The sequence below is a fragment of the Anopheles darlingi genome, chromosome 2 (genome assembly GCF_943734745.1).
Source record: "Anopheles darlingi chromosome 2, idAnoDarlMG_H_01, whole genome shotgun sequence".
NCBI classification, from domain to species: Eukaryota; Metazoa; Arthropoda; class Insecta; order Diptera; family Culicidae; genus Anopheles; species Anopheles darlingi.
The window spans coordinates 90,599,402-90,618,681 of record NC_064874.1 but is presented as its reverse complement, the minus strand read 5'-3'; the positions used below and the strand labels follow the sequence as shown (position 1 = coordinate 90,618,681).

Sequence of the window (19,280 nt, the reverse complement as noted above, 5' to 3'; positions counted from 1 at the left end):
ATTTTACAAACGTATGACCGGACCGGAAATTTGATTGTCTTCCTTTGTTTGCTTGATTTACAATCACATATAGACAGTTTTCTTGTTCTCGGACGCGGATAGCCAAGTGAATTTTCAAGGTCACATACAAATGATTTTCTTGTTTTCAGTGTTGCCAGCTATTATTGTGACGGCGCGGTTCCGACGAAAAAAGTTCAACGTTTTCAAAAACAAGAAAAGTGAAATTACTGAGTGAAGAAAAGTCACTAAATTAGTGAAAATCGGCGCTTTACCAAGTCCAAAGGTGCCCGCATCAGCCTCCACCATCCCCTTGAGCTCTGCAGTAGTAAATTTCCTGTTTTCCACCCGACGCCCGGCCTCAGGATGGTTGATTACGGCAAAGAATTTATGTTGTATCTGATGGATGAAAAGTGTTACGATAAATACTTTTTGGAGTTAGACCTTTTGGATGGTAGGTATCGCGGTCTGGTGTGGTTTCTTCCGGACAAAATGATGACGGGTTTTCTTCTTGTAGGAGACTGTTTTCGAGCCCTGTTGAGCAAAGGACTTGGCTTCGGTATTATTGCCGGCTCGGTGCTGGTGAAGGTGCCGCAGATCACGAAGATTCTGGCGAATAAATCCGCCCGCGGTATCAGTCTGTTCAGCGTGTGTCTCGATCTGTTTGCTATCACGATTCACATGGCGTACAGCTTCGTGAATGGATTTCCGTTCAGCGCTTGGGGCGACACGTCCTTCCTCGCTCTGCAGACGGCTATCATCGGCATTTTGGTGCTATTCTTCGGAGGTTCTCCTGTCGCTTCAGCTGCCTTCACCGTCGGTTACGGAGCTCTGGTGTACGTGCTGATGGGAGGCATTACGCCGCTTAGCTTTTTGCTATTGGCTCAGGGCTTCAACGTTCCGATCCTTCTGCTTGGTAAGCTGTCGCAAGCCCTTGCTAACTATCGTAACGGTAGCACCGGCCAGCTTTCGGCCGTGACCTGTTTTATGCTACTGGCCGGTTCCTTGGCACGCATCTTTACCTCGATCCAGGAGACGGGAGATCAGATGATGATCATCACCTATGGTGCCTCTTCATTCGCCAATCTGGTTATCGCTGTGCAGGTGCTGTACTACTGGAACTCGGACAAGTCCAAGAAAGTCGCTGCTTCCGGGGCATCGACCGCTGCCAAGAAACCAAAGGCAAAGAGCAAGAAAACCGACTAATCAAAGGTGCGACTAGTCAAATAGCCGATTTTTTCATTCAATTTGCTGCTAATACCTTAGGTGGTTTGGTTGCGGCTTAGCGTTAACTAATGATCGAAGCGAGCGTAACTCATTCCCCAGACAACACAACGTAAAAGACTTTTAAAATGACAAAGTTTAGAAAACGTAAGAATGAAGCAATGGTCAATTCGTAAGTGCTGGTCGCGAGCAGCTTACAGTTATAGTAGCAACATAAATTCAATACGAGAGAAATTTGCTTGTTGTTGTGGATCTTTATTATTTAAAGAAATCTCGTAGTTTATCTAGCGCTCGGAATCGATGTGAGATTTCGTTCTTTTTCTCCTTTGGCAGCTCAGCATAGGTTGCATCGTAGCCGGTAGGTTGGAAGACCGGATCCCATCCGAAGTCTCGTGGGCCACGTGGCTCGACGATGGTGCCCTCGGTGCAGCCGCGGAACAGAAGCACCTCGCCGTCGGGTTGATCGGTGTACGCAAACGTACAGACTGCCTGGGCCGTCTTGTCTTCCCATCCGGCCAACAGCTTATGCAATCCTTCGGGACCCAGCTTATCGAGAAACCATTTGATGTACGGGCCTACGCGGGTTAAAGCATACTTTTCCATAAACGATTTCTTGCGGGTCCTCAGAACCTTACCTGGAAGTCCTTTGAGCGCGTTGAAACACAAGCACGTGTCTTCAACCATTACCGGTCCCTGCACTTGGCGAGCGGCCTCCAGGCATTTTCGTTTGCAGATATCATCGATTTCACCCTGCAGCTCCGGTAGATCCAACTTAACCGCAACGATTTCCCGAGGAAAACGCGTCCCTAAAATTGCACGCACTTCCTCGAGTTTCTTCGCATTTCCAGTAACGAACGAAATTGGCCGGGCCATTTTTTGTTGATTTTTCCGTTTTTGTTGATCATTTTCCCCGGTGTGAAGTGTTGCCAAGCCATGATTTCCTTTTTCCGAAAATTAATTTTTAGCAAAGATTTTTAAATTTTACCGTTAGCTGAAGGATGCTGAAGGATTTTGTAAGGACATTTCTGTGTGTAGAATGATTTTATTTTCGTCAGCTACTTCTTTACTTTATTGATAAAATTCAAGAAGAAGGCAAATAGTTTACTTCACGTTTTCGTTGCTATATCTCCACTGCCACGATAGATAACAGCAAGCGCATTGGCTGATAAAGAGGCCTCTCAGATATCAAGCGAATTCCACCTCGTGGTGGGAACTCCAGTACCGATCAATACATCCCATCCAGTAGATTCAGAACCGTGAGTGGAGCAGGAAGTACCATCGACGTATCGCACCTGTCGCTACGAGCATACAGTAAATCTTTGTGCACAGTTTTGCGTGGATTTGCTGCGATGTACTTGCTGTGAAGCACGTGTTCGTTTGCGGAAGTGTGTATCCGGAAGTGCTCGTTTTCCAAATTTTCGTCAATCAAGAAAAGTTTGGGGTAGAACGAAAATTGCTGACGTTGTCACTGGAATCGTTTCGATGACGCACACAGTTCTTCTGCCGTAATACTTGTGGAGATTAATTTTACACCGTTGTCGTCATGGAAACTAATAAGGAACTGGTAGGTAGCATTCCGAAGCCATGAGTGGTGTGATAAGCGCACGGAACAGTCGGATAAGCGATGAACGAGGAGAGAAATGGCAAGCGCCAAACGTGTCACGTTCTTCAAAAACGCCAGGATGGAGGTGGGTGGTGTAGAAGTCGTTGCTGATGACGAGTTCGAACATCGAACCTCGACAAATGGTACAGGGGGCAGAGATAGTGCCCAGCGCGTTTGTCGATGGTGCGCCATGATAAGTAGCAATTTAATGATTGAGTGCCCCATAAACTTTTCTTGAAACGGTGGGTCGACAGTGTACGACAGTATGATACTGGGATCTCCAGAGTGGGGAAATATTGTTCTGGGAATTATTGTAGGAAGTATAACATCATGCTCTAATGTGGTGCATTATAACTGTTTCCGAGTTTTGTTAGCCTATTTTAACAACTTACTTTCGACAGACTTCTCGTCGATATGTTTGGTAGATAAGTTTTTTACTTGTTAGTCTGAAAATTATAAACCGAACCTGGTATCAAGATCAGGAAGGGTTGATGTAGGATACGATAAGCGAGACGAAGTTTGAGGGGACAGTCTTTCAGCGAACTTCGTAAGCTAGGCTTTAAGCTTACGAATTGCGATAAAAAAAGGAAATGAACTGTGACCGATTGGTTTTAGCCGCTACAGAAAATGGTGTGGGAGCTAAGTCATCGTCAGATAAACTGCGACACAGAGTCTGGAACATGCACGCCGGTTCTGTAAGAATGCGATTAGATTAACGATTCCCGATGATAAGGATTAATGATGAATGGGAACATCATTTCGTCGATCCGTAACGATGTAAAAACCCGGATATGATGATCATGGCCGTCTATGGAGTTGTAGGGGTTGTGCATTTTGCAGACTGGTATTAACCAATTGAATACTTCAAAATCTTCCAAACAGGGAGAATGGGTTTGGCTGCAGCCGAAAACTAGCAGCGAATTCGCTCTACCGTACGCTGGACGAGTGTTACGTACTCACGATGGCCGCACGCTGATCAACGACGGTGCAGATGAGTTTTGGGTCAAGGATAATGAGGTCAGTTTCTCGCTGTCTGCCCAAGCGCAGAGGACTTTTGAATCATCAACCAAAAGGCTAAACTGCTATTGTTTCCATTTCAGATAATAAAACCGATGCATATTACGTCACAGCGAACTGTGCCGGATATGATAACGCTCGGAGACCTCCAGGAATACGCCATCCTCCACAATCTCATCGTGCGCTACCGTCAGAAGTTGATATATGTAGGTCAATCAGTCTACCGGATCCATTTCAATGAATGAATTTAGTTTAAACACGTTTTCATTGTTGTTTCTGTTCTCCCCGCTTAGACCTATACAGGAAGTATGTTAGTAGCAATCAATCCCTACGAGATCCTGCCGATCTACACGAACAATGAGATCAGCATGTATCGTGACAAAAAACTGACGGAGTTGCCACCGCACATCTTTGCTATCGGTGATAGTGCGTACCAGGAGATGAAGCGCGAGAAACGCGATCAGTGCATCGTGATCAGCGGCGAATCGGGGGCTGGTAAGACCGAGAGTACGAAGCTGATCTTGCAGTATCTGGCCGCGACTAGTGGAAAACATTCGTGGATTGAACAACAGATCATTGAGTCAAATCCGATTCTGGAGGCATTTGGAAATGCGAAAACGGTGCGCAATGATAATTCGTCGCGTTTTGGCAAGTACATTGATGTGCACTTTACTGGAGAAGGCGCGATTGGCGGTGCTCGGATTGAACAGTATCTGCTCGAAAAGTCGCGAATCGTACGACAGAACAGGGGCGAACGGAATTATCACATTTTTTATTCTATGCTATCGGGAATGACGAAGGACGAACGCAAGCGGTTGGATCTGGAGGATGCTTCGAAGTACAACTATCTAACAAGCGGTCAAACGCTGCTCTGTGAGGGGCGCAGCGATTCGAAAGAGTTTGCCGACGTGAAAGCCGCCATGAAGGTGCTGGCGTTCGATGAGGCAGAGATACATTCCATCCTTAGCCTGCTGGCGGCCATTTTGCATTTGGGAAATGTGAAGTACAAGGCAACGGTTGTGCAGAACATTGATGCGGTCGAGATCAATGATACGCTGAACGTGGGTCGCGTGGCAGTATTGCTTGGTGTGTCGAAGGCCCAGCTTCTTAGTGCGTTGACCCGCAGGACGATCATTGCGCAGGGTGAACGGGTTGTGTCACAGATTTCGAAGGATCAAGCGATCGAGGCGAGAGACGCCTTTGTGAAAGCAATCTATGGAAAGCTATTCGTCATGATCGTTGACAAGATCAATAAGGCCATTTACAAAACGGAGCGGAGCGGTCGGCTATCTATCGGTGTGCTCGATATTTTCGGATTTGAGCAGTTCGAGGTGAATAGCTTCGAACAGCTGTGCATTAACTATGCAAATGAGAATTTGCAGCAATTCTTCGTAAAGCACATCTTTAAGGTGAGTACCTGCGATCAGGATGAACGACCACGGGTCACTAGAAGGGGGTATTTCGTTTGCTTTTAGATGGAACAAGCGGAGTATGCCCGCGAAGGGATCAACTGGACGAACATCGAATTCATCGATAATCAGGACATACTGGATATGATCGGCATGAAATCACTTAATTTGATGTCGCTGATAGACGAGGAAACTCGGTTTCCCAAGGGCACCGATTTAACGATGCTTTCAAAGTTACACTCCACGCACGGTACAAAGTCCTCCTATGTTAAACCGAAGTACGATAAAGATCCGGCTTTTGGAGTGCAACACTTTGCCGGGGTTGTTTACTACCGAGTGGATGGATTCTTGGAAAAGAATCGAGATTCCTTTAGCCCGGACTTGAAGGAATTAGTAACGAAGAGCACCAACGAGTTTCTGCTCAAACTTTTCAATACGGATGATTCACTCGATACGACCAAACGATCGGTAACGCTATCTCTACAGTTCCGAAATTCCCTCGACTCCCTGATGCGTACACTCTCCTCCTGCCATCCGTACTTCATACGCTGCATCAAACCGAATGACGTCAAGAAACCTAAGGTAGGTTCATAGAATCAACTAGCGCACTTAATATTAGCTCAATCATCATACAATCATACTAACAAATGTCCAATGGTTATCATTTGCAGTTGATTGATAAAACATTGTGTGTACGACAGCTACGATACTCAGGTATGATGGAAACAGCAAAGATTCGGAAAGCTGGCTATGCCATTCGACACACTTATCGAGAGTTTGTTGAGCGGTACCGACACCTAGGTATCGGTGTCGGACCGGCACACAAGGTCGACTGTGTGCAGGCTTCGAAGGCCATATGTGCAAAAGTGTTGGCTAGCTTGCCGGACGATTATCAGTTCGGTAAGACCAAGATATTCCTCAAGGAAAGTCACGACTATTTGCTCGAATCAGAACGCTCGCGAATATACCTGCACTATGTGGTGCTCATACAGCGCGCCTTCCGGAGGGTGATGTTCTTCAGGTACATCCGACGGTATCGCGAGGCTGTCATTACGATACAAAAGTATTGGCGGGCCCGGGGCTACCGGACAAACTATCTTACGATGCGGAATGGCTATCGGCGTCTACAGGCGGCTATCAAATCCCGTACCCAAACGTACGCCTTCTCGAGGCTTCGAGAAGCGATTGTACAGCTGCAGGCACACTGTCGCGGCTATTTAACTCGACGTAATTTGCGCGACAAGCTTACGTACAAAGCGCGCCGCATGACGGAAATTCTTATGATGATGCGCACCGAGGAGTCACAATTCAAGCAATCAGGCCATGCGCGCTGGAAGGAAGATGCTGAGCACAACTACTGGTTGCGGGTGGAGGAGCTTAACCGTGAACTAGCAGCCGAACAGCAGGAGCATCGTAGCTTGCCTCGGGTAGTACCACAGCCCAGTATCACCGTGGACGATGATAATAAGATCGTGGACGACGTGTTCGGCTTCCTGGAAGGTACTATGAGCCCCGAGCCAGTACCAAAACGGAAACCATCGCTAGCCGTAAGCAAGATGCGCCAGTATTTTGAGGAGAAGAGTCGTAATAAGAAAATCATTCCAACCAAGCTGCTTTCACGTCCAGTTAACTATTACGAGTCATCTAGGCTGTAAGCGGATCGTCCCATGGAGAGCAGAGCTAATCTCATCAACAGTAGTCCTCCCAACGCTTTTCCTAAACAATACAACAGACGGATAACTGATCCTCTCACACATACGCCTACAAATACATACACACACCCACCCATCCATTTATGCAGTTGTCGGTGCAAATTGAATATCGAATACTAATTGGGAACTTAAGTTCAATACTACAACATTCGCGGAATAAAATGGAGACACTCGCTTAGAGAAACAAACACACTACCACCGATAGGCGTTCACTCTGTTCAGTAAAATTCTTAATTCTTTTGTAAATAAAATTTTCCAATTCAATTTCCTCCCTATCTGGCACGCACACGAACCCTCACTAGCGCATACCATTTGAAAACTCGAACACAAACTCTAAGATACTCCTTATGGATGGGATTAGTGGATCAGACACGCGTAGACCTTTAGGACAAACGCATTAATATTTTGTACATAAGTACATCAGCCGCAATTCTGTTCTTCTCCTTCTGCTATTCATCGGTTGGAGGAAATTTTAAGTATATTAATTCGCAGTAGTAGACAAACAGGCCGAGCTCTGTATATATAGTGTGATTTGAGCAACGGTCAGGTGTGATATGGCCAAGGCAAAAGCCAAAACATGACAAATGAGTCGCGGCTTCGGTTCTTATCGGACAGATTTTAAGCACTCGGCTTACACTACATGACAACTCCTACACGCGCGTCAAGATATCATTCCAGTTAGGCTCAAATTAGCGGCAGCGGGCCATGATTGATCGGCAAGGACGTTGTGTGGTATTGAATCGACCCAGACGAACGTCACGCAGCGGTTGAAGAGAAAAAAAAAGACTGTGTCTATGGGAGTGTATAGGTTTATGGTGTGGCTTTAACGATATCGTTTCCGCATACCAGGGCAGGGTTCGGTATCATTAAACTCATTTACTTAGTAGAGGGCTGTAAATTGTAAATTTTTGTAGATACCATATAGATAGTACATACTGGGAATCATAAACCCACTCATAGGTATATACAATACACACCTGCACATGAAACATACACAAAACACAACAATGATGCACGCATTTGTACATTATCACCGAAAAGCAACGATGACGCATACAGCACAGAGTATTATTTGAGGTGTGTGATTCACTGTCACAGCATAACTAGAATGGATGTAAAGATAAGCCATCGGTGGTTGGTTGATATGCTGTAGGAGTATATCATTGTACACTCTACTTGGGCCATTTCATTATTATCTACCGTACGACGGTGCGGTTAACCTGGAGCATAAATTGAATAGCACGGGTACAGAAAATGTTAAAAAAAAAGTTAACCCATGTTCATTGTATTCCATATTCATAGACTGAGGCGACGCTGGTGGAAAAGGAAGAGTCGGAAAAGAAGGAGGCTGTCGAGTTTCGCGAGGATCTTTCAGACTACAGTTTTGCTAAGTTTGCTGCCACTTACTTTGCAAACAATGCTTCTTATCAGTTCAGCAAACGGAAGCTCAAATCCTCGCTGCTTGATCTTCCTATTGCAGCTGATGTCATCTCTGCCCAGGTATGGAACATGTGATAGGGGTTGCATGTGGCAGTGGTTTGAATATTTCGAAGTATCATCTATTCGACAGGCACTATGGATTACAATTTTACGATTCATGGGAGACATGGCCGATGCCCGGTACGAGAGCGACGAGAATGACGCGACGCGTAATTTGCCAGTAATGCAGCGTGTAACCGCTACGATGGGGCGCAACTTTGCTAAGACGAAAGACTTCGCGGCGTTTCAGGAAACGTTATCCGAGCACGATCGCAAGATGATACACAAGACGCTGAAGAAAAAATCCAAGATCCCGAGTGAGCTAAAGTCGCTCATGGAGAACAACGAGGAAATCACCGACTACCAGGAATTTCTAAACAGCCGCACCAGCAACCTGGACAAATTGCACTTTATCATCGGCCACGGTATTCTGAACCGGCAGCTGCGGGATGAGATCTTTTGTCAAATCTCCAAACAGTTAACAAACAACCCGACAGCGACATCGCACGCGAAGGGCTGGATACTACTTTCGCTATGTGTAGGATGCTTTCCACCTTCGGAGCGGTTTGAGAAGTATTTGCGATCGTTTATACGCGAAGGGCCTGAGTTGTATGCACCGTACTGTGAGCATCGACTGGATCGTACCCTGAAGAATGGTACTCGCCGTCAGCCACCGTCCCTGTTGGAGCTACAGGCGACAAAAACGAAGAAACCTATCGTCGTCAGCGTAATATTGATGGATGGGACAAATCGATCGATAGAGGCTGACTCAGCTACTACGGCCGGTGAGCTGTGCGATCGGATCAGTGATTTGGTGGGATTGAAGGATAAGTTCGGTTTTTCAATATTTGTAACGCTCCAGGATAAGATACTGTCACTGCAGGACGGCGACGAGTTCTTGATGGATGCCATATCGAACTGTGAACAGTATGCTAAGGAGCAGGGTTCCAGCGAACGAGCAGCACAGTGGAAAATGTTTTTCCGCAAGGAGATGTTTGCACCTTGGCACGATCCTGCCATTGATCCGATAGCAACGGATCTTATTTATGCTCAGATCACGCGTGGTCTTAATTTGGGTGAGCTTGTAAGCAACTCGGACAAGGATCTTGCAATGCTGGCCGCATTACAGTACTATGCGGAGTATGGCAGTGAGCTGAATGTAAAAACGCTGCAGGAGCGGTTGAAGGACTTTCTACCGAAAAGTGTGCTCCGTTCGGAGACGGCAAGCCGCTGGACCCAGATGGTGGAGACTGCCTTCAAGAAAAGCCGCTGCGTGAAGGAGCACTTGCAGCGGATTGTGGCGAAAGAGGACATCGTACTGTTTGCAAAAATTACCTGGGGTATGATGTTTTCTCGATTCTTCGAAGCCGTACAATCGGGTGGTCCTACGCTACCCTCGACCAATGTCATTATTGCCGTGAATTGGGCCGGAGTATTTTTTGTCGATGAACAAGAGCAGGTGCTGGTGGAACTGTCCTACCCAGAGGTTATCCATGTTAGCTTTGAAGAGGGCGAAGATACGGATGTCGCAACCCTGTACCTCGGTACGATCCAGGGTGAAGAATTTAGCTTCAAATCTTTCGATGCTCGGGTGTTGTCGCAATTGGTGAATTATGTAGTCGATGAACTGAAAAAGCGGACCATCTTTGCGGTTGCCGTTCAGCCATTTAAATCGGAAACCTCGGACGAAACTATGCTTTCCCTTGTGAAGGGTGATTTGATTACTTTAGGACAGGGTTTTACGGGTGAATCGATAATGGCTGAAGATACGACCTGGGGCTACGGTGAATGCAATGGCCGAGCTGGTTATTTTCCGACGGAATCGATTTACGTGCTGCCAACCATCATGCCTCCTTCGGGAGATGTGCTTAGCTTCTATAAGGTGGGGATAATTCACGTTTCATTATCAACTTAAAAGTAATCGCGCCATTTTTTTTTCTACATTTCTGCAGAAGGAGAATGCGGTGAAATCTAAAAAGCTGGCTGGGCCTAAGTATAACACAATGCAGCGTAGGAAAATGCATAACCTGCAGCGTTATTCCTCGGAGCATTTCCGTTTACCAATCGCGTAAGTAGCATCGTCAGTGATTTCTTCGATTGTTTCATTAATCCATTTTTCTGTTTCCTCTTTAGCACTGTGGCCTCGTCCACTAGTATTGCTAGTGTGCGTAAATCAACGGTTGAAGAGTTGTGGAAGCACACACGAGATCCCATCAAGGCACCGCTGCTCAAGCGTCTTCAGAACGATCGTCTCAAATGTGACACTGCTGTTACGTTGTTCACATTAATTCTAAAGGTAGTTTGTATATTTTAACTTAATCGTTTAAAAGATGATGCTTTCATCTCTCTCTCCATAGTACATGGGAGACCTGCCGAAAGGACGGGAACAGATCGATGTCACCAAGATATTTGCACCGGCACAGACCGACGATGGGTTGCGTGATGAAGTGTACTGCCAGCTTATGCGCCAGCTGACCGAAAATAGGATACAAATCAGTGAAGAACGCGGTTGGGACCTCTTGTGGCTAGCAACCGGTGTGATGCTGCCGAGCACGGGACTTCAGAAGGAGCTATTTAGCTTTTTGCGCACTCGCAAGCACCCAATAGCTGTGGACTGTCTACAGCGACTGCAAAAGACTATGAAAGTGGGCCCTCGGAAGTATCCACCGTACGTGATAGAGGTGGAAGCCATTCGTTATCGCACGGTGGAAATCTATCACAAAGTCTACTTCCCAGATGATACGGATGAGGCATTCCAGATCGAGTCGTGCACCCAAACGAAGGATCTAATCCAAACCATCACCCGTCGTTTAGAACTAAAGTCAGCAGAAGGTTTCAGTTTGTTTATTAAGGTTATGGACAAAGTACTATCAATACCGGAGGAGTACTTTGTGTTCGATTTCGTTTACGAGCTGATGGAGTGGATGCGTGAAACGCACCCTTCTCGTTCGAACGATAACCGCATACAGTGCGAGTACCAAATGTTTTTCATGAAGAAACTCTGGCTGAATATTGTGCCAGGGCGTGATCCTAATGCGGATGAGATCTTCCATTTCCATCAGGAGGTCCCGAAGTTGCTGCAGGGTTACTATCAGCTTACAAAGGAGCAGGCAGTCGAACTGGCAGCCCTCATCTTCTGGGCCCAGTTTGAGGCCGAGGATGTGAAGCTGTTGAACAAATCGTTTCACGATATGTTCTACATGCTAGTCCCGAAGGATGCCGAGCGACTCCAGAAGCTTGACCATTGGAAGAAAGACATCATTGCAAAGATCGATTCCATGAAGGGTATTTCAGTGACGGCGGCAAAATTGGAGTTCCTGAAGTGCGTTCAAAAATTTCCGATGTTTGGTTCGACGTTCTTCGTAGCCAAGCAAACAACGGACCAGAATCTACCGACAACAATACTGATAGCAATCAATCGCCAGGGTTTTCATCTGATTGAACCCCACACAAAGGAGTTATTGTGCAGCTACAGCTACCATGAACTAAACTTTTGGAGTTCCGGTAACACTTTCTTCCACATCAAGTTTGGTAATATGATGGGTGCAAATAAGCTCCTGCTAGAAACGAAGCAGGGCTACAAAATGGATGAGCTGTTGGCTTCCTATATACGACACTTTAAGACACAAGCGCAACAACGCAACTGAAACTCTCGTTGGTGAATATGTTGTTTGATGTGCGAATGGATTTATTTGATAACGAATAAACGGTATATTTATACGTAACCAAGGGTTTTAGCTTCGGCGACGAAAGCAATAATGCCGTTCAGTGTTTCTTGGCCGTTTGGAATGATCTGGTTGGCTGGCAGTACGAAGCCGGTAGCACCGGTATCACGGAACTCGAAAGTGTATCCGAGCCTTGTTCCGTGTACTCCTACGAAGTAGTCAACAGTGCTTCCAGAAGTAACGTCTGTTAAAGAACGATATTGTATATTAGGTTTGCTTATTTCAATGCTTACCGACCCATCGCGTATACTTACAAAGAACTTGAGCACTGTTGCCATAGGTGTAACGAGTACCGAAGGTAGCCTGAATTGCGGATGCCGTCGCAGCAGCAATTCGTTGGAGATCAGCATCATTGGAAGGACGGGGAGCACCAGTGTAGCCGAAAGGCGTCAACAGGTACTGACCATAGGAGTGGAATGAGAATTGAATGTTGATGTTGTTGGCAATAGTCGCGTAGTAGTCGGCCATAGCCTTCGTTTCCGGTTCCGAAAACGCCGTCAATCCAGCGAAGGTGTCCGAACAGGGTACGGACGAGGCTCCACCGTCTAAAGAGAAGCAGATACAAGTAGATACAAACAGATCAGACCAGAATTCTTATTTTCTTCTCGTACGTGATAACTTACTCATCCAGAAGTAATCAAAGTTCCGGTTCGGGTCAGTTCCGACACAAAGGGCATTCACAGGCTGACGAGTCTTACGCCATTGGCGGTCCTGTTGAGAAAAACATTACTGATTAATTGACGACTACTTGCATTCTTTCTTACAGCAAACTCTCTTACGTTCGTTTTGGTGTAGGCTAAGCCATCAGGATTAGACACCATGATAAAGTACCAATCATAGTTCTGAGCCAAATCCTGTACAGCTGGGTTTGTGGAAGTGAGAAGCTCGTTCAGCAACCAGGTCGCCGTGGCAGACGAAATCCACTCGCGAGCATGGATATTAGCCTCAATAAAGATGCCAGGGTTTCCTGCCTTGTGCGACAGCTTGATGGCCTTCAAGTCGCGCCCTTCGTACGATTTGCCATACACCGTGCCGGAAAGGATGGTAGGGTTCTGGGCAGTAATCTCATCCATCCAGGCGTAGATCTCATCCACCGTATAATAATCCGTCCATCCGAAGGTGGCACGATTATCACGCATTGGACGCTCGTTGTCGATCACTCTGAGGGAACACAGGAAGGTTAATTTGAAACGTACTGCAATTCCTTTCGCAGTGGATTACTTCTGAAAGTCCTCGATCTGTAGACGCGTCTTCATGGCGAGGGCACTGGTAATTTCCTCAAAGTGCGCGAACTTGTGCGGTGGCACAACTATGCTGAGACGCATGTTCGTTTGAACCGGTGACTCCCAGAACCTGTACCCATCGGGGTTCAGTTCGAGCTGCTGCAGGGCCTGCAGCTGACGATGCGTTTCGATGGATACCTCATAGACACGGTAGTTGTCGTAGCGGGCCTGTTCGGAGAAAACTCCGCAGGCGACAGAGGCCAGTACCACGAGAGTAAGCTTAATCCACATCGTTCTAATCGATACTGACCGCAGCGCGTCAAGGTAGCTTTTATAGGGTGCCTTATTATCTGCTCAGTTAATACGCTACGAAATGATAATACAAAAGATGATCGTTTGAAAGTAGACAACACACTTCTAGAGCAATCTTGGTGAGGGTCAATCGATTTTGGAACTATGGCTGTTTGACGTAAGCCAGGGCCATGAATTGCATGATTGGATGTGTGTGATCAGAGCTATTGTAGTACAGGGAATTCCAGTTTTCCAATTGCGATGATAAGATACGCGTTCCAGGATAAAGTCAATCTTTCGAGGTTATTGTTTTTTAGTGACTGTACAACGATATCTCTATCTTGCCTTGCTCCTTGAGTGATCAATTAATCTCCTTGTTTCTTGCTTCTTCTCGTTCTACTATGGGAGTAGATTTACTTTTTCTATCCCTACACCAGACAGGGATGGCTCATGATGGTACAATACTATCATGTTAGCTATAGCTTCGGCTATGATCATGCTGTCCCTCGATTACGAATGCAAGACTTCGCGATTAGATAACAGTTAAGCTTTATCGCTTTTGCTATGTTTATTGTATCTAGATAAGAGTTACATGTAGCCCAGCACTTTGGCCTCATCGACGATTGCAATGAATCCCTCCAAAAGCTCTTGGGCGTTGGGAACAATTTGCTCGGCAGGAAGAATGAACCCAAATTCGACTTGGTCGCGCAACTCGAACGTGTACGCGAGCTGGATACCTCCTACGGCGAACGCCCAATCGACGGCAATGCCCGACGCAACATCTGAAAGTGAGCCGGAGCGAGAAAACGAAAGTATTTGGTTATTATTTTCTACGTCATAATCATGTTCCTGCTCGCTGAAACTTACACAACACATCGGATGTGGTTCCAACACGGTACGGTTTGTTGTGCACCTTATACATATCGACCGAAGCTCGTTGACCGATTTGCATTAGATCCCGGTAATTGTGAGCCCTTGGTGCATTACTGTAGCCGAAAGGACACAGAATCAGCTGCCCGCGTGAGTGAATCGAAAGGAACAGTTTCACCCCGGCTGCAACGGACTTAACGTAGTTCGAAATGTTGCTCACTTCTACCTCTGATTCGGGTTCCGGTCCCGAGTACGTATCCGAGCAGGGTGTCGTAGAGGTTCCACCATCTAGCATGAAGAAATTTAGTAACCATCTCAACTAATTTACTGTTATCTGGGTGTTAAATGCTTACTGTTCCACTGGAAGTTAAAGTTCCGATTCGGATCCGTTCCATAGCAAAGCAGATTGTGTTGGTTTCGTGTTTTACGCCACAGACGATCCTGCGTGCATTAGAAAATAATGTTTCCATCTCGATCAGACATATCAAACATCGTTGCATCGAACACTAGTGCACACTTACCGAAGTGTGGCTATACTCGAAACCGTCCGGATTAGAGACGGGTACGATGTACCAATCGTAGTTCTCGGCCAAGTAGCGTACCCTAGGTTCTTCCGATGTGAGCAACTCGTTTAGTATCCATGTTACCGTAGCCGAAGTAATCCACTCTCGTGCATGGATGTTGGCTTCGATGAAGATGGCTTGGTTACCCGATTTATACGATAGCTTAATGACTTTCATGTCCCGGTTTTCATATGTGCGACCGATCGAATTCACTGTGAGTACTGTCGAATACTGCTGAACCATCGTATCGATCCACTCGTAAATTTCATTCAGTGTATAGTAGTCCTCCCAACCGAATTCTCCCTGTTTTTTACGACGAACCGGACGTTCTTCATCGATGACCCTGCAAAATATTACTTATTATCAGTCGCAAGCTATTCATTTACACGAAATCATTTCGACCGTACTTCTGTAAATTACTAGTCAGCAGCGTAGTGTGCATTTTGTGCATGTTAAAGAGCTCCATCATGGTCTTCGCATTAGTGGGAGGTACTGCCACTTCAACGCTCATGTTCACTTGTGCCGGATAATCTAAAAATCTCAACTGAAACAACGAATTATCTATTCATAGCTGCAACAAATTCAATGTGAATCAGCTTCACTCCCTACCTCATTGCGTGTAGATTCCAACTGTTGCAGTAAGGCTAGTTGTTCCTGTGTTTCAATATCAATCCTGTACACTCCATAATTATCGTATCGTTGCTTTCCATTGGCAGCTTCTACATTCCAAATTATCAAAAGGCACGTTAGTAAAAAGATCGTGAGAATTGCTCTTCCCATGTTTTCGCAAAATATGTTCACCGAACACTGTCTGCCAGTGCGCAGAGAAAATCTTAACGAAGTCTCTAGTACGTTTTATTGATCCTTATCACATTTCAATTGTTTGCGTGCATTTAAGGTTGATCTTCAGAATCAGCAAGGTACAACAAACAAGATAATGGGCAATGATAATATGGTGATTGATTGAGCCTGGCATCGGGCGCTCACTTCTGCTGTCGCTGCAAGTATCCCATTGTTTTCGCTTTTGCTATCATCGCTATCAGAGCGTCCAGTGTTTCCTCCGAGTTGGGAATTATCTGATCTGCCGGCAGCACGAATCCGTAGGGGCCATTATCGCGGAACTCGAAACACATCGAAAGAGGAGTTTTGTGATAGCCGTGTGTCCAATCCGTCGTAGCGCCGGAGTCAACATCTGGAAGTAAGAATGATTCTGCAGAATAAATACCACCGTTCTGCAGACGCTGAGATGAACGTGATTTTCTTACAAAGGACGTCGGCGATGGTACCGAACGTGTATTGGGTATTGTAGCGTGATGCAAATCCACTTGCGGCAGCCTTAGCAATAGCCATCTGGTCACTGTAATTATCCGGATAGCCGGCATCCTGATAACCGTAGGGAAGCAGTATATACTACCCGTAGGAATGGAACTGCAGATGCAGTTCGATCTTGTCAACGATCGTCTCGTAGAATGCTATGGTGTTTTGGGTCTCAATCTCGGAGGCGGGTTGCGGCCCGGCGTAGATGTCGTTGCACGGTACCTGTGAGGCTCCTCCCTCCATCCAGTGGTACGGGAAATTGCGATTCAGATCCGTTCCTGCACAAAGCACATTTTGTGGTTTACGGTTTTTGCGCCATAATCTGTTGGTTGTTTTCGTGTAGTGGAAACCATCGGGATTGGCGATCGGAAGTATATACCAGTCATAATTGGTCGCTAGATCCTGCACATCCGGGTCCTGCGAGGAGAGAAGTTCATTCAGCAACCATGTAGCGGTGGCTGAAGTAATCCACTCGCGTGCGTGAATGTTTGCCTCAATAAAGATCCCAGGATTACCCGATTGGTGCGACAGTTTCACGAGCTGCATATCCCGTCCCTCGTACGATTTTCCGATACTTTGTATGGACAGTATTGACGGATATTGAACGACTAGACTATCGAGCCATAAATAGATATCCTCGAGTGTTTGATATTCATCCCAACCAAATCCATCCGTTTGGCTTCGATGTTTTCTAGGTGGATTTTCTGCATCAAGAATGGCTTGAAAGTTATTCGATATCGATTCCGAACGCAGTTCTAGTTTCTGCACCAGTTGTTCGTAATCCGCTAACTTATTTGGTGGCACAAGAAGGCTTACATTTTTATGCACATGTACCGGCGAGTCCAGGAATATAAACTATTTGAATAAACGGTTCGTTCGAAATCCAAATTATTAAGCAGCACACACGAAAGAGAATTGTACTTACACCATCCGGATAGAGCTCTAGTTGCTGCAATGATTGAAGCTGCCCCGATGTGTCGATTTCAACGCGGTATAGACGATAATTATCGTACCGCACTAGTTCGCCGCTAGCTGCCACGGCAAACAGAATTGAAAGCAACAGAATACCCATAGTACACCTGATTGGATAGCAAATAGGTGACATTACACAAACAACTGACCTGTTTTATACCTTTTTGCTGATTTTAACATCACCGGAAAAATTTCCCACAACTGTTACCTTATTCAGCAGGATCATCAACGATAGTGTGTTCAGCGATAACGATAGGCGACATTGCTTTACTGGGTGGTCGGTCGATTACAAATGACCACGCGGATGGTCGTGTAAGGTTATCTCGCAATGTTTAAATACAATATAGCAATGTGATGCCATCAGACGTGAGAAGGTTGATTACTTCCTTACGCAATAAACTCGCTATCAAACAGTTGACTGGTAGCTGATGAAGTGACACCCATTACACCGTGATTCTCGCAATCAATCAGTTATATTTATGATTATGCATCACATTGTTTCTCGGGCCGATTACACTAGTCTTATCGCAACTCTTAGTAATCGTGTTGAGCGGGGTGATTACATTGATTATACGGCAGTCGTAAAATAGCCAATTTTCTTTCCTTCTTTAACGAACGCAACCAACCCATCCAGAACTTCCATTGCATTCGGAAGAATTTGATCCGGAGGCAGAATGAATCCGTAGAATCCATTATCACGGAACTCGAACGTAGCGGCAACCGGAGTTCCTTGCGTACCGTGCGCCCAGTCGGGAGATGAGCCGGATGCAATATCTATAAGTATTACGATGTTAGTGAATGTTTTGTACGTAGCAATGATAAAGTCGACATATTTCTTACATAAAACATCGGCCGTCGTTCCAACTTCGTATGCCGTATTATATCTTTTATATATGGCTATTGCGCTAGCTTCTCCCATTTGCATCATATCGTAGTAATTTTCAGAATATTCGGCCCCAGCGTGACCATAGGGGAACAATATGTACTGACCATATGAGTGGAATGACAGGTACGCATGAATATTATCCTTGACTGATACGAAGTAGTTCATGATGTGCTGCGTTTCGATCTCTGAAGCCACTTCAGGACCAGCAAATGTATCTGAACAAGGCACAGACGATGCGCCACCCTCTGAAAATATTTATCGGTATAAATTATGATTTCTCTAGCAGCATATAAAGGGCACCTACCCATCCAATGGCCAGGGAAGTTTCGATTCATATCGACACCATAGCAAAGTACGCTATGCGGATATCTATTTTTGCGCCACATTCGGTTGGTTGTTTTGGTGTAGTTCAGACCATCCGGATTAACAACGGGGAGGATGTACCAGTCGTAGTTCTCAGCTAGCTCACGCACATCGGGTTCGGTTGAGGTGAGAAACTGGTTTAGAATCCACGTGACAGTAGCAGAAGTGATCCACTCGCGTGCATGAATGTTGGATTCAATGAAAATTCCCGGATTTCCCGATTTGTAAGACAGCTTAACTGCCTTCATCTCTCGACCCTCGTACGACTCGCCGATAGTGGACACTGAGAGAATATTGGGATACTGTGCTACCAGCTCGTCGATCCATGCGTACATTTCTTCCAGCGTGTAGTATGCGTCCCATCCGAATGCACGTTTCGATTTATAGGGACTCTCATTGTCGATGAGCCTAGCGTTTAGTGATTTATAAGAATAAGGTAACCATGTAGAAGAAGGATCACTTTGGCACACGAAACACAGCACACTTACTGCTGCACGTTGGCCGTTTTCATGCGACTTTCGATTCCGAGTAGCGTTTGGAGCTCATCGAACTGAGCAATTTTGTGAGGCGGCACTACTAGGTTGATTTTCATGTTTGTTTGCACTGGAGATTCCCAAAAGATGTACTGA

At 45.9% G+C, this 19,280-nt stretch overlaps 7 protein-coding genes across 8 annotated transcripts in view; 2 read left to right on the top strand and 5 right to left on the bottom strand.

Annotated features, from left to right (window-relative positions):
* Positions 1-154: 154 nt before the first annotated feature.
* LOC125952102 (mannose-P-dolichol utilization defect 1 protein homolog) lies at positions 155-1,330 on the top strand. The gene is made up of 2 exons (XM_049681376.1): positions 155-451; positions 515-1,330. Exons 1-2 carry the CDS (start codon positions 364-366, stop codon positions 1,201-1,203), a joined length of 777 nt encoding a protein of 258 aa, XP_049537333.1. The 5' UTR covers positions 155-363; the 3' UTR covers positions 1,204-1,330.
* Positions 1,331-1,446: 116 nt separating this feature from the next.
* LOC125952104 (inosine triphosphate pyrophosphatase) lies at positions 1,447-2,153 on the bottom strand. The gene is made up of 2 exons (XM_049681379.1): positions 1,857-2,153; positions 1,447-1,796 (listed from the first exon to the last, which is right to left on the bottom strand). Exons 1-2 carry the CDS (start codon positions 2,092-2,094, stop codon positions 1,480-1,482), a joined length of 555 nt encoding a protein of 184 aa, XP_049537336.1. The 5' UTR covers positions 2,095-2,153; the 3' UTR covers positions 1,447-1,479.
* Positions 2,154-2,455: 302 nt separating this feature from the next.
* Positions 2,456-12,214, top strand: LOC125952063 (myosin-VIIa-like). The gene is made up of 11 exons (XM_049681303.1): positions 2,456-2,785; positions 3,707-3,841; positions 3,925-4,047; positions 4,135-5,250; positions 5,317-5,832; positions 5,922-6,797; positions 8,265-8,462; positions 8,533-10,323; positions 10,394-10,509; positions 10,575-10,737; positions 10,799-12,214. The coding sequence occupies exons 1-11, from the start codon at positions 2,765-2,767 to the stop codon at positions 12,086-12,088; spliced, it is 6,345 nt and encodes a 2,114-aa protein (XP_049537260.1). The 5' UTR covers positions 2,456-2,764; the 3' UTR covers positions 12,089-12,214.
* LOC125952094 (zinc carboxypeptidase-like) lies at positions 12,157-13,680 on the bottom strand. The gene is made up of 5 exons (XM_049681366.1): positions 13,388-13,680; positions 12,946-13,327; positions 12,790-12,877; positions 12,421-12,711; positions 12,157-12,350 (listed from the first exon to the last, which is right to left on the bottom strand). Exons 1-5 carry the CDS (start codon positions 13,678-13,680, stop codon positions 12,157-12,159), a joined length of 1,248 nt encoding a protein of 415 aa, XP_049537323.1.
* A 335-nt stretch (positions 13,681-14,015) lies between these two features.
* Positions 14,016-15,894, bottom strand: LOC125952091 (zinc carboxypeptidase-like). Its single transcript, XM_049681363.1, has 6 exons — positions 15,723-15,894; positions 15,521-15,657; positions 15,072-15,456; positions 14,904-14,991; positions 14,548-14,838; positions 14,016-14,462 (listed from the first exon to the last, which is right to left on the bottom strand). The coding sequence occupies exons 1-6, from the start codon at positions 15,891-15,893 to the stop codon at positions 14,269-14,271; spliced, it is 1,266 nt and encodes a 421-aa protein (XP_049537320.1). The 5' UTR covers position 15,894; the 3' UTR covers positions 14,016-14,268.
* A 24-nt stretch (positions 15,895-15,918) lies between these two features.
* Positions 15,919-17,659, bottom strand: LOC125952092 (zinc carboxypeptidase-like). Its single transcript, XM_049681364.1, is given in 4 exon segments — positions 15,919-16,305; positions 16,379-17,285; positions 17,356-17,509; positions 17,611-17,659. Coding segments are annotated over 3 exon segments (1,263 nt in total). The 5' UTR covers positions 17,503-17,509; positions 17,611-17,659; the 3' UTR covers positions 15,919-16,096.
* A 182-nt stretch (positions 17,660-17,841) lies between these two features.
* LOC125952088 (zinc carboxypeptidase-like) overlaps positions 17,842-19,280 on the bottom strand; it is a 3,977-nt gene continuing 2,538 nt past the window's right edge. The window contains exons 2-5 of one of the 2 annotated variants that reach the window (XM_049681358.1): positions 19,140-19,276; positions 18,593-19,059; positions 18,243-18,533; positions 17,842-18,176 (exon numbers count right to left, since the gene is read on the bottom strand). In XM_049681358.1, the coding sequence (XP_049537315.1) occupies positions 17,971-18,176; positions 18,243-18,533; positions 18,593-19,059; positions 19,140-19,276 (1,101 nt within the window). In that variant the 3' untranslated portion in view covers positions 17,842-17,970. The remainder of the gene's footprint in view (positions 18,177-18,242; positions 18,534-18,592; positions 19,060-19,139; positions 19,277-19,280) is intronic. The other variant, XM_049681360.1, reaches the window with a different exon arrangement.

Excerpts from the sequence above, each read along its gene's own strand:
- LOC125952094 (XM_049681366.1), bottom strand. The coding sequence starts at position 13,680 with ATGTGGATTAAGCTTACTCTCGTGGTACTGGCCTCTGTCGCCTGCGGA. Across the intron at positions 12,712-12,789 it reads CTTTGATTACTTCTGGATGA|ACGGTGGAGCCTCGTCCGTA; the intron begins GTAAGTTATCAC and ends GCTTCTCTTTAG. Across the intron at positions 12,351-12,420 it reads CAACAGTGCTCAAGTTCTTT|ACGTTACTTCTGGAAGCACT; the intron begins GTAAGTATACGC and ends GTTCTTTAACAG.
- LOC125952102 (XM_049681376.1), top strand. The coding sequence starts at position 364 with ATGGTTGATTACGGCAAAGAATTTATGTTGTATCTGATGGATGAAAAG. Across the intron at positions 452-514 it reads GGAGTTAGACCTTTTGGATG|GAGACTGTTTTCGAGCCCTG; the intron begins GTAGGTATCGCG and ends TTCTTCTTGTAG.
- LOC125952063 (XM_049681303.1), top strand. The coding sequence starts at position 2,765 with ATGGAAACTAATAAGGAACTG. Across the intron at positions 5,251-5,316 it reads TCGTAAAGCACATCTTTAAG|ATGGAACAAGCGGAGTATGC; the intron begins GTGAGTACCTGC and ends GTTTGCTTTTAG. Across the intron at positions 8,463-8,532 it reads CTGATGTCATCTCTGCCCAG|GCACTATGGATTACAATTTT; the intron begins GTATGGAACATG and ends TCTATTCGACAG.
- LOC125952091 (XM_049681363.1), bottom strand. The coding sequence starts at position 15,893 with ATGGGAAGAGCAATTCTCACGATCTTTTTACTAACGTGCCTTTTGATA. Across the intron at positions 15,658-15,722 it reads TGGAATCTACACGCAATGAG|TTGAGATTTTTAGATTATCC; the intron begins GTAGGGAGTGAA and ends TCGTTGTTTCAG. Across the intron at positions 14,992-15,071 it reads TCGAGTATAGCCACACTTCG|GATCGTCTGTGGCGTAAAAC; the intron begins GTAAGTGTGCAC and ends TAATGCACGCAG.
- LOC125952104 (XM_049681379.1), bottom strand. The coding sequence starts at position 2,094 with ATGGCCCGGCCAATTTCGTTCGTTACTGGAAATGCGAAGAAACTCGAG. Across the intron at positions 1,797-1,856 it reads CGCGCTCAAAGGACTTCCAG|GCCCGTACATCAAATGGTTT; the intron begins GTAAGGTTCTGA and ends TAACCCGCGTAG.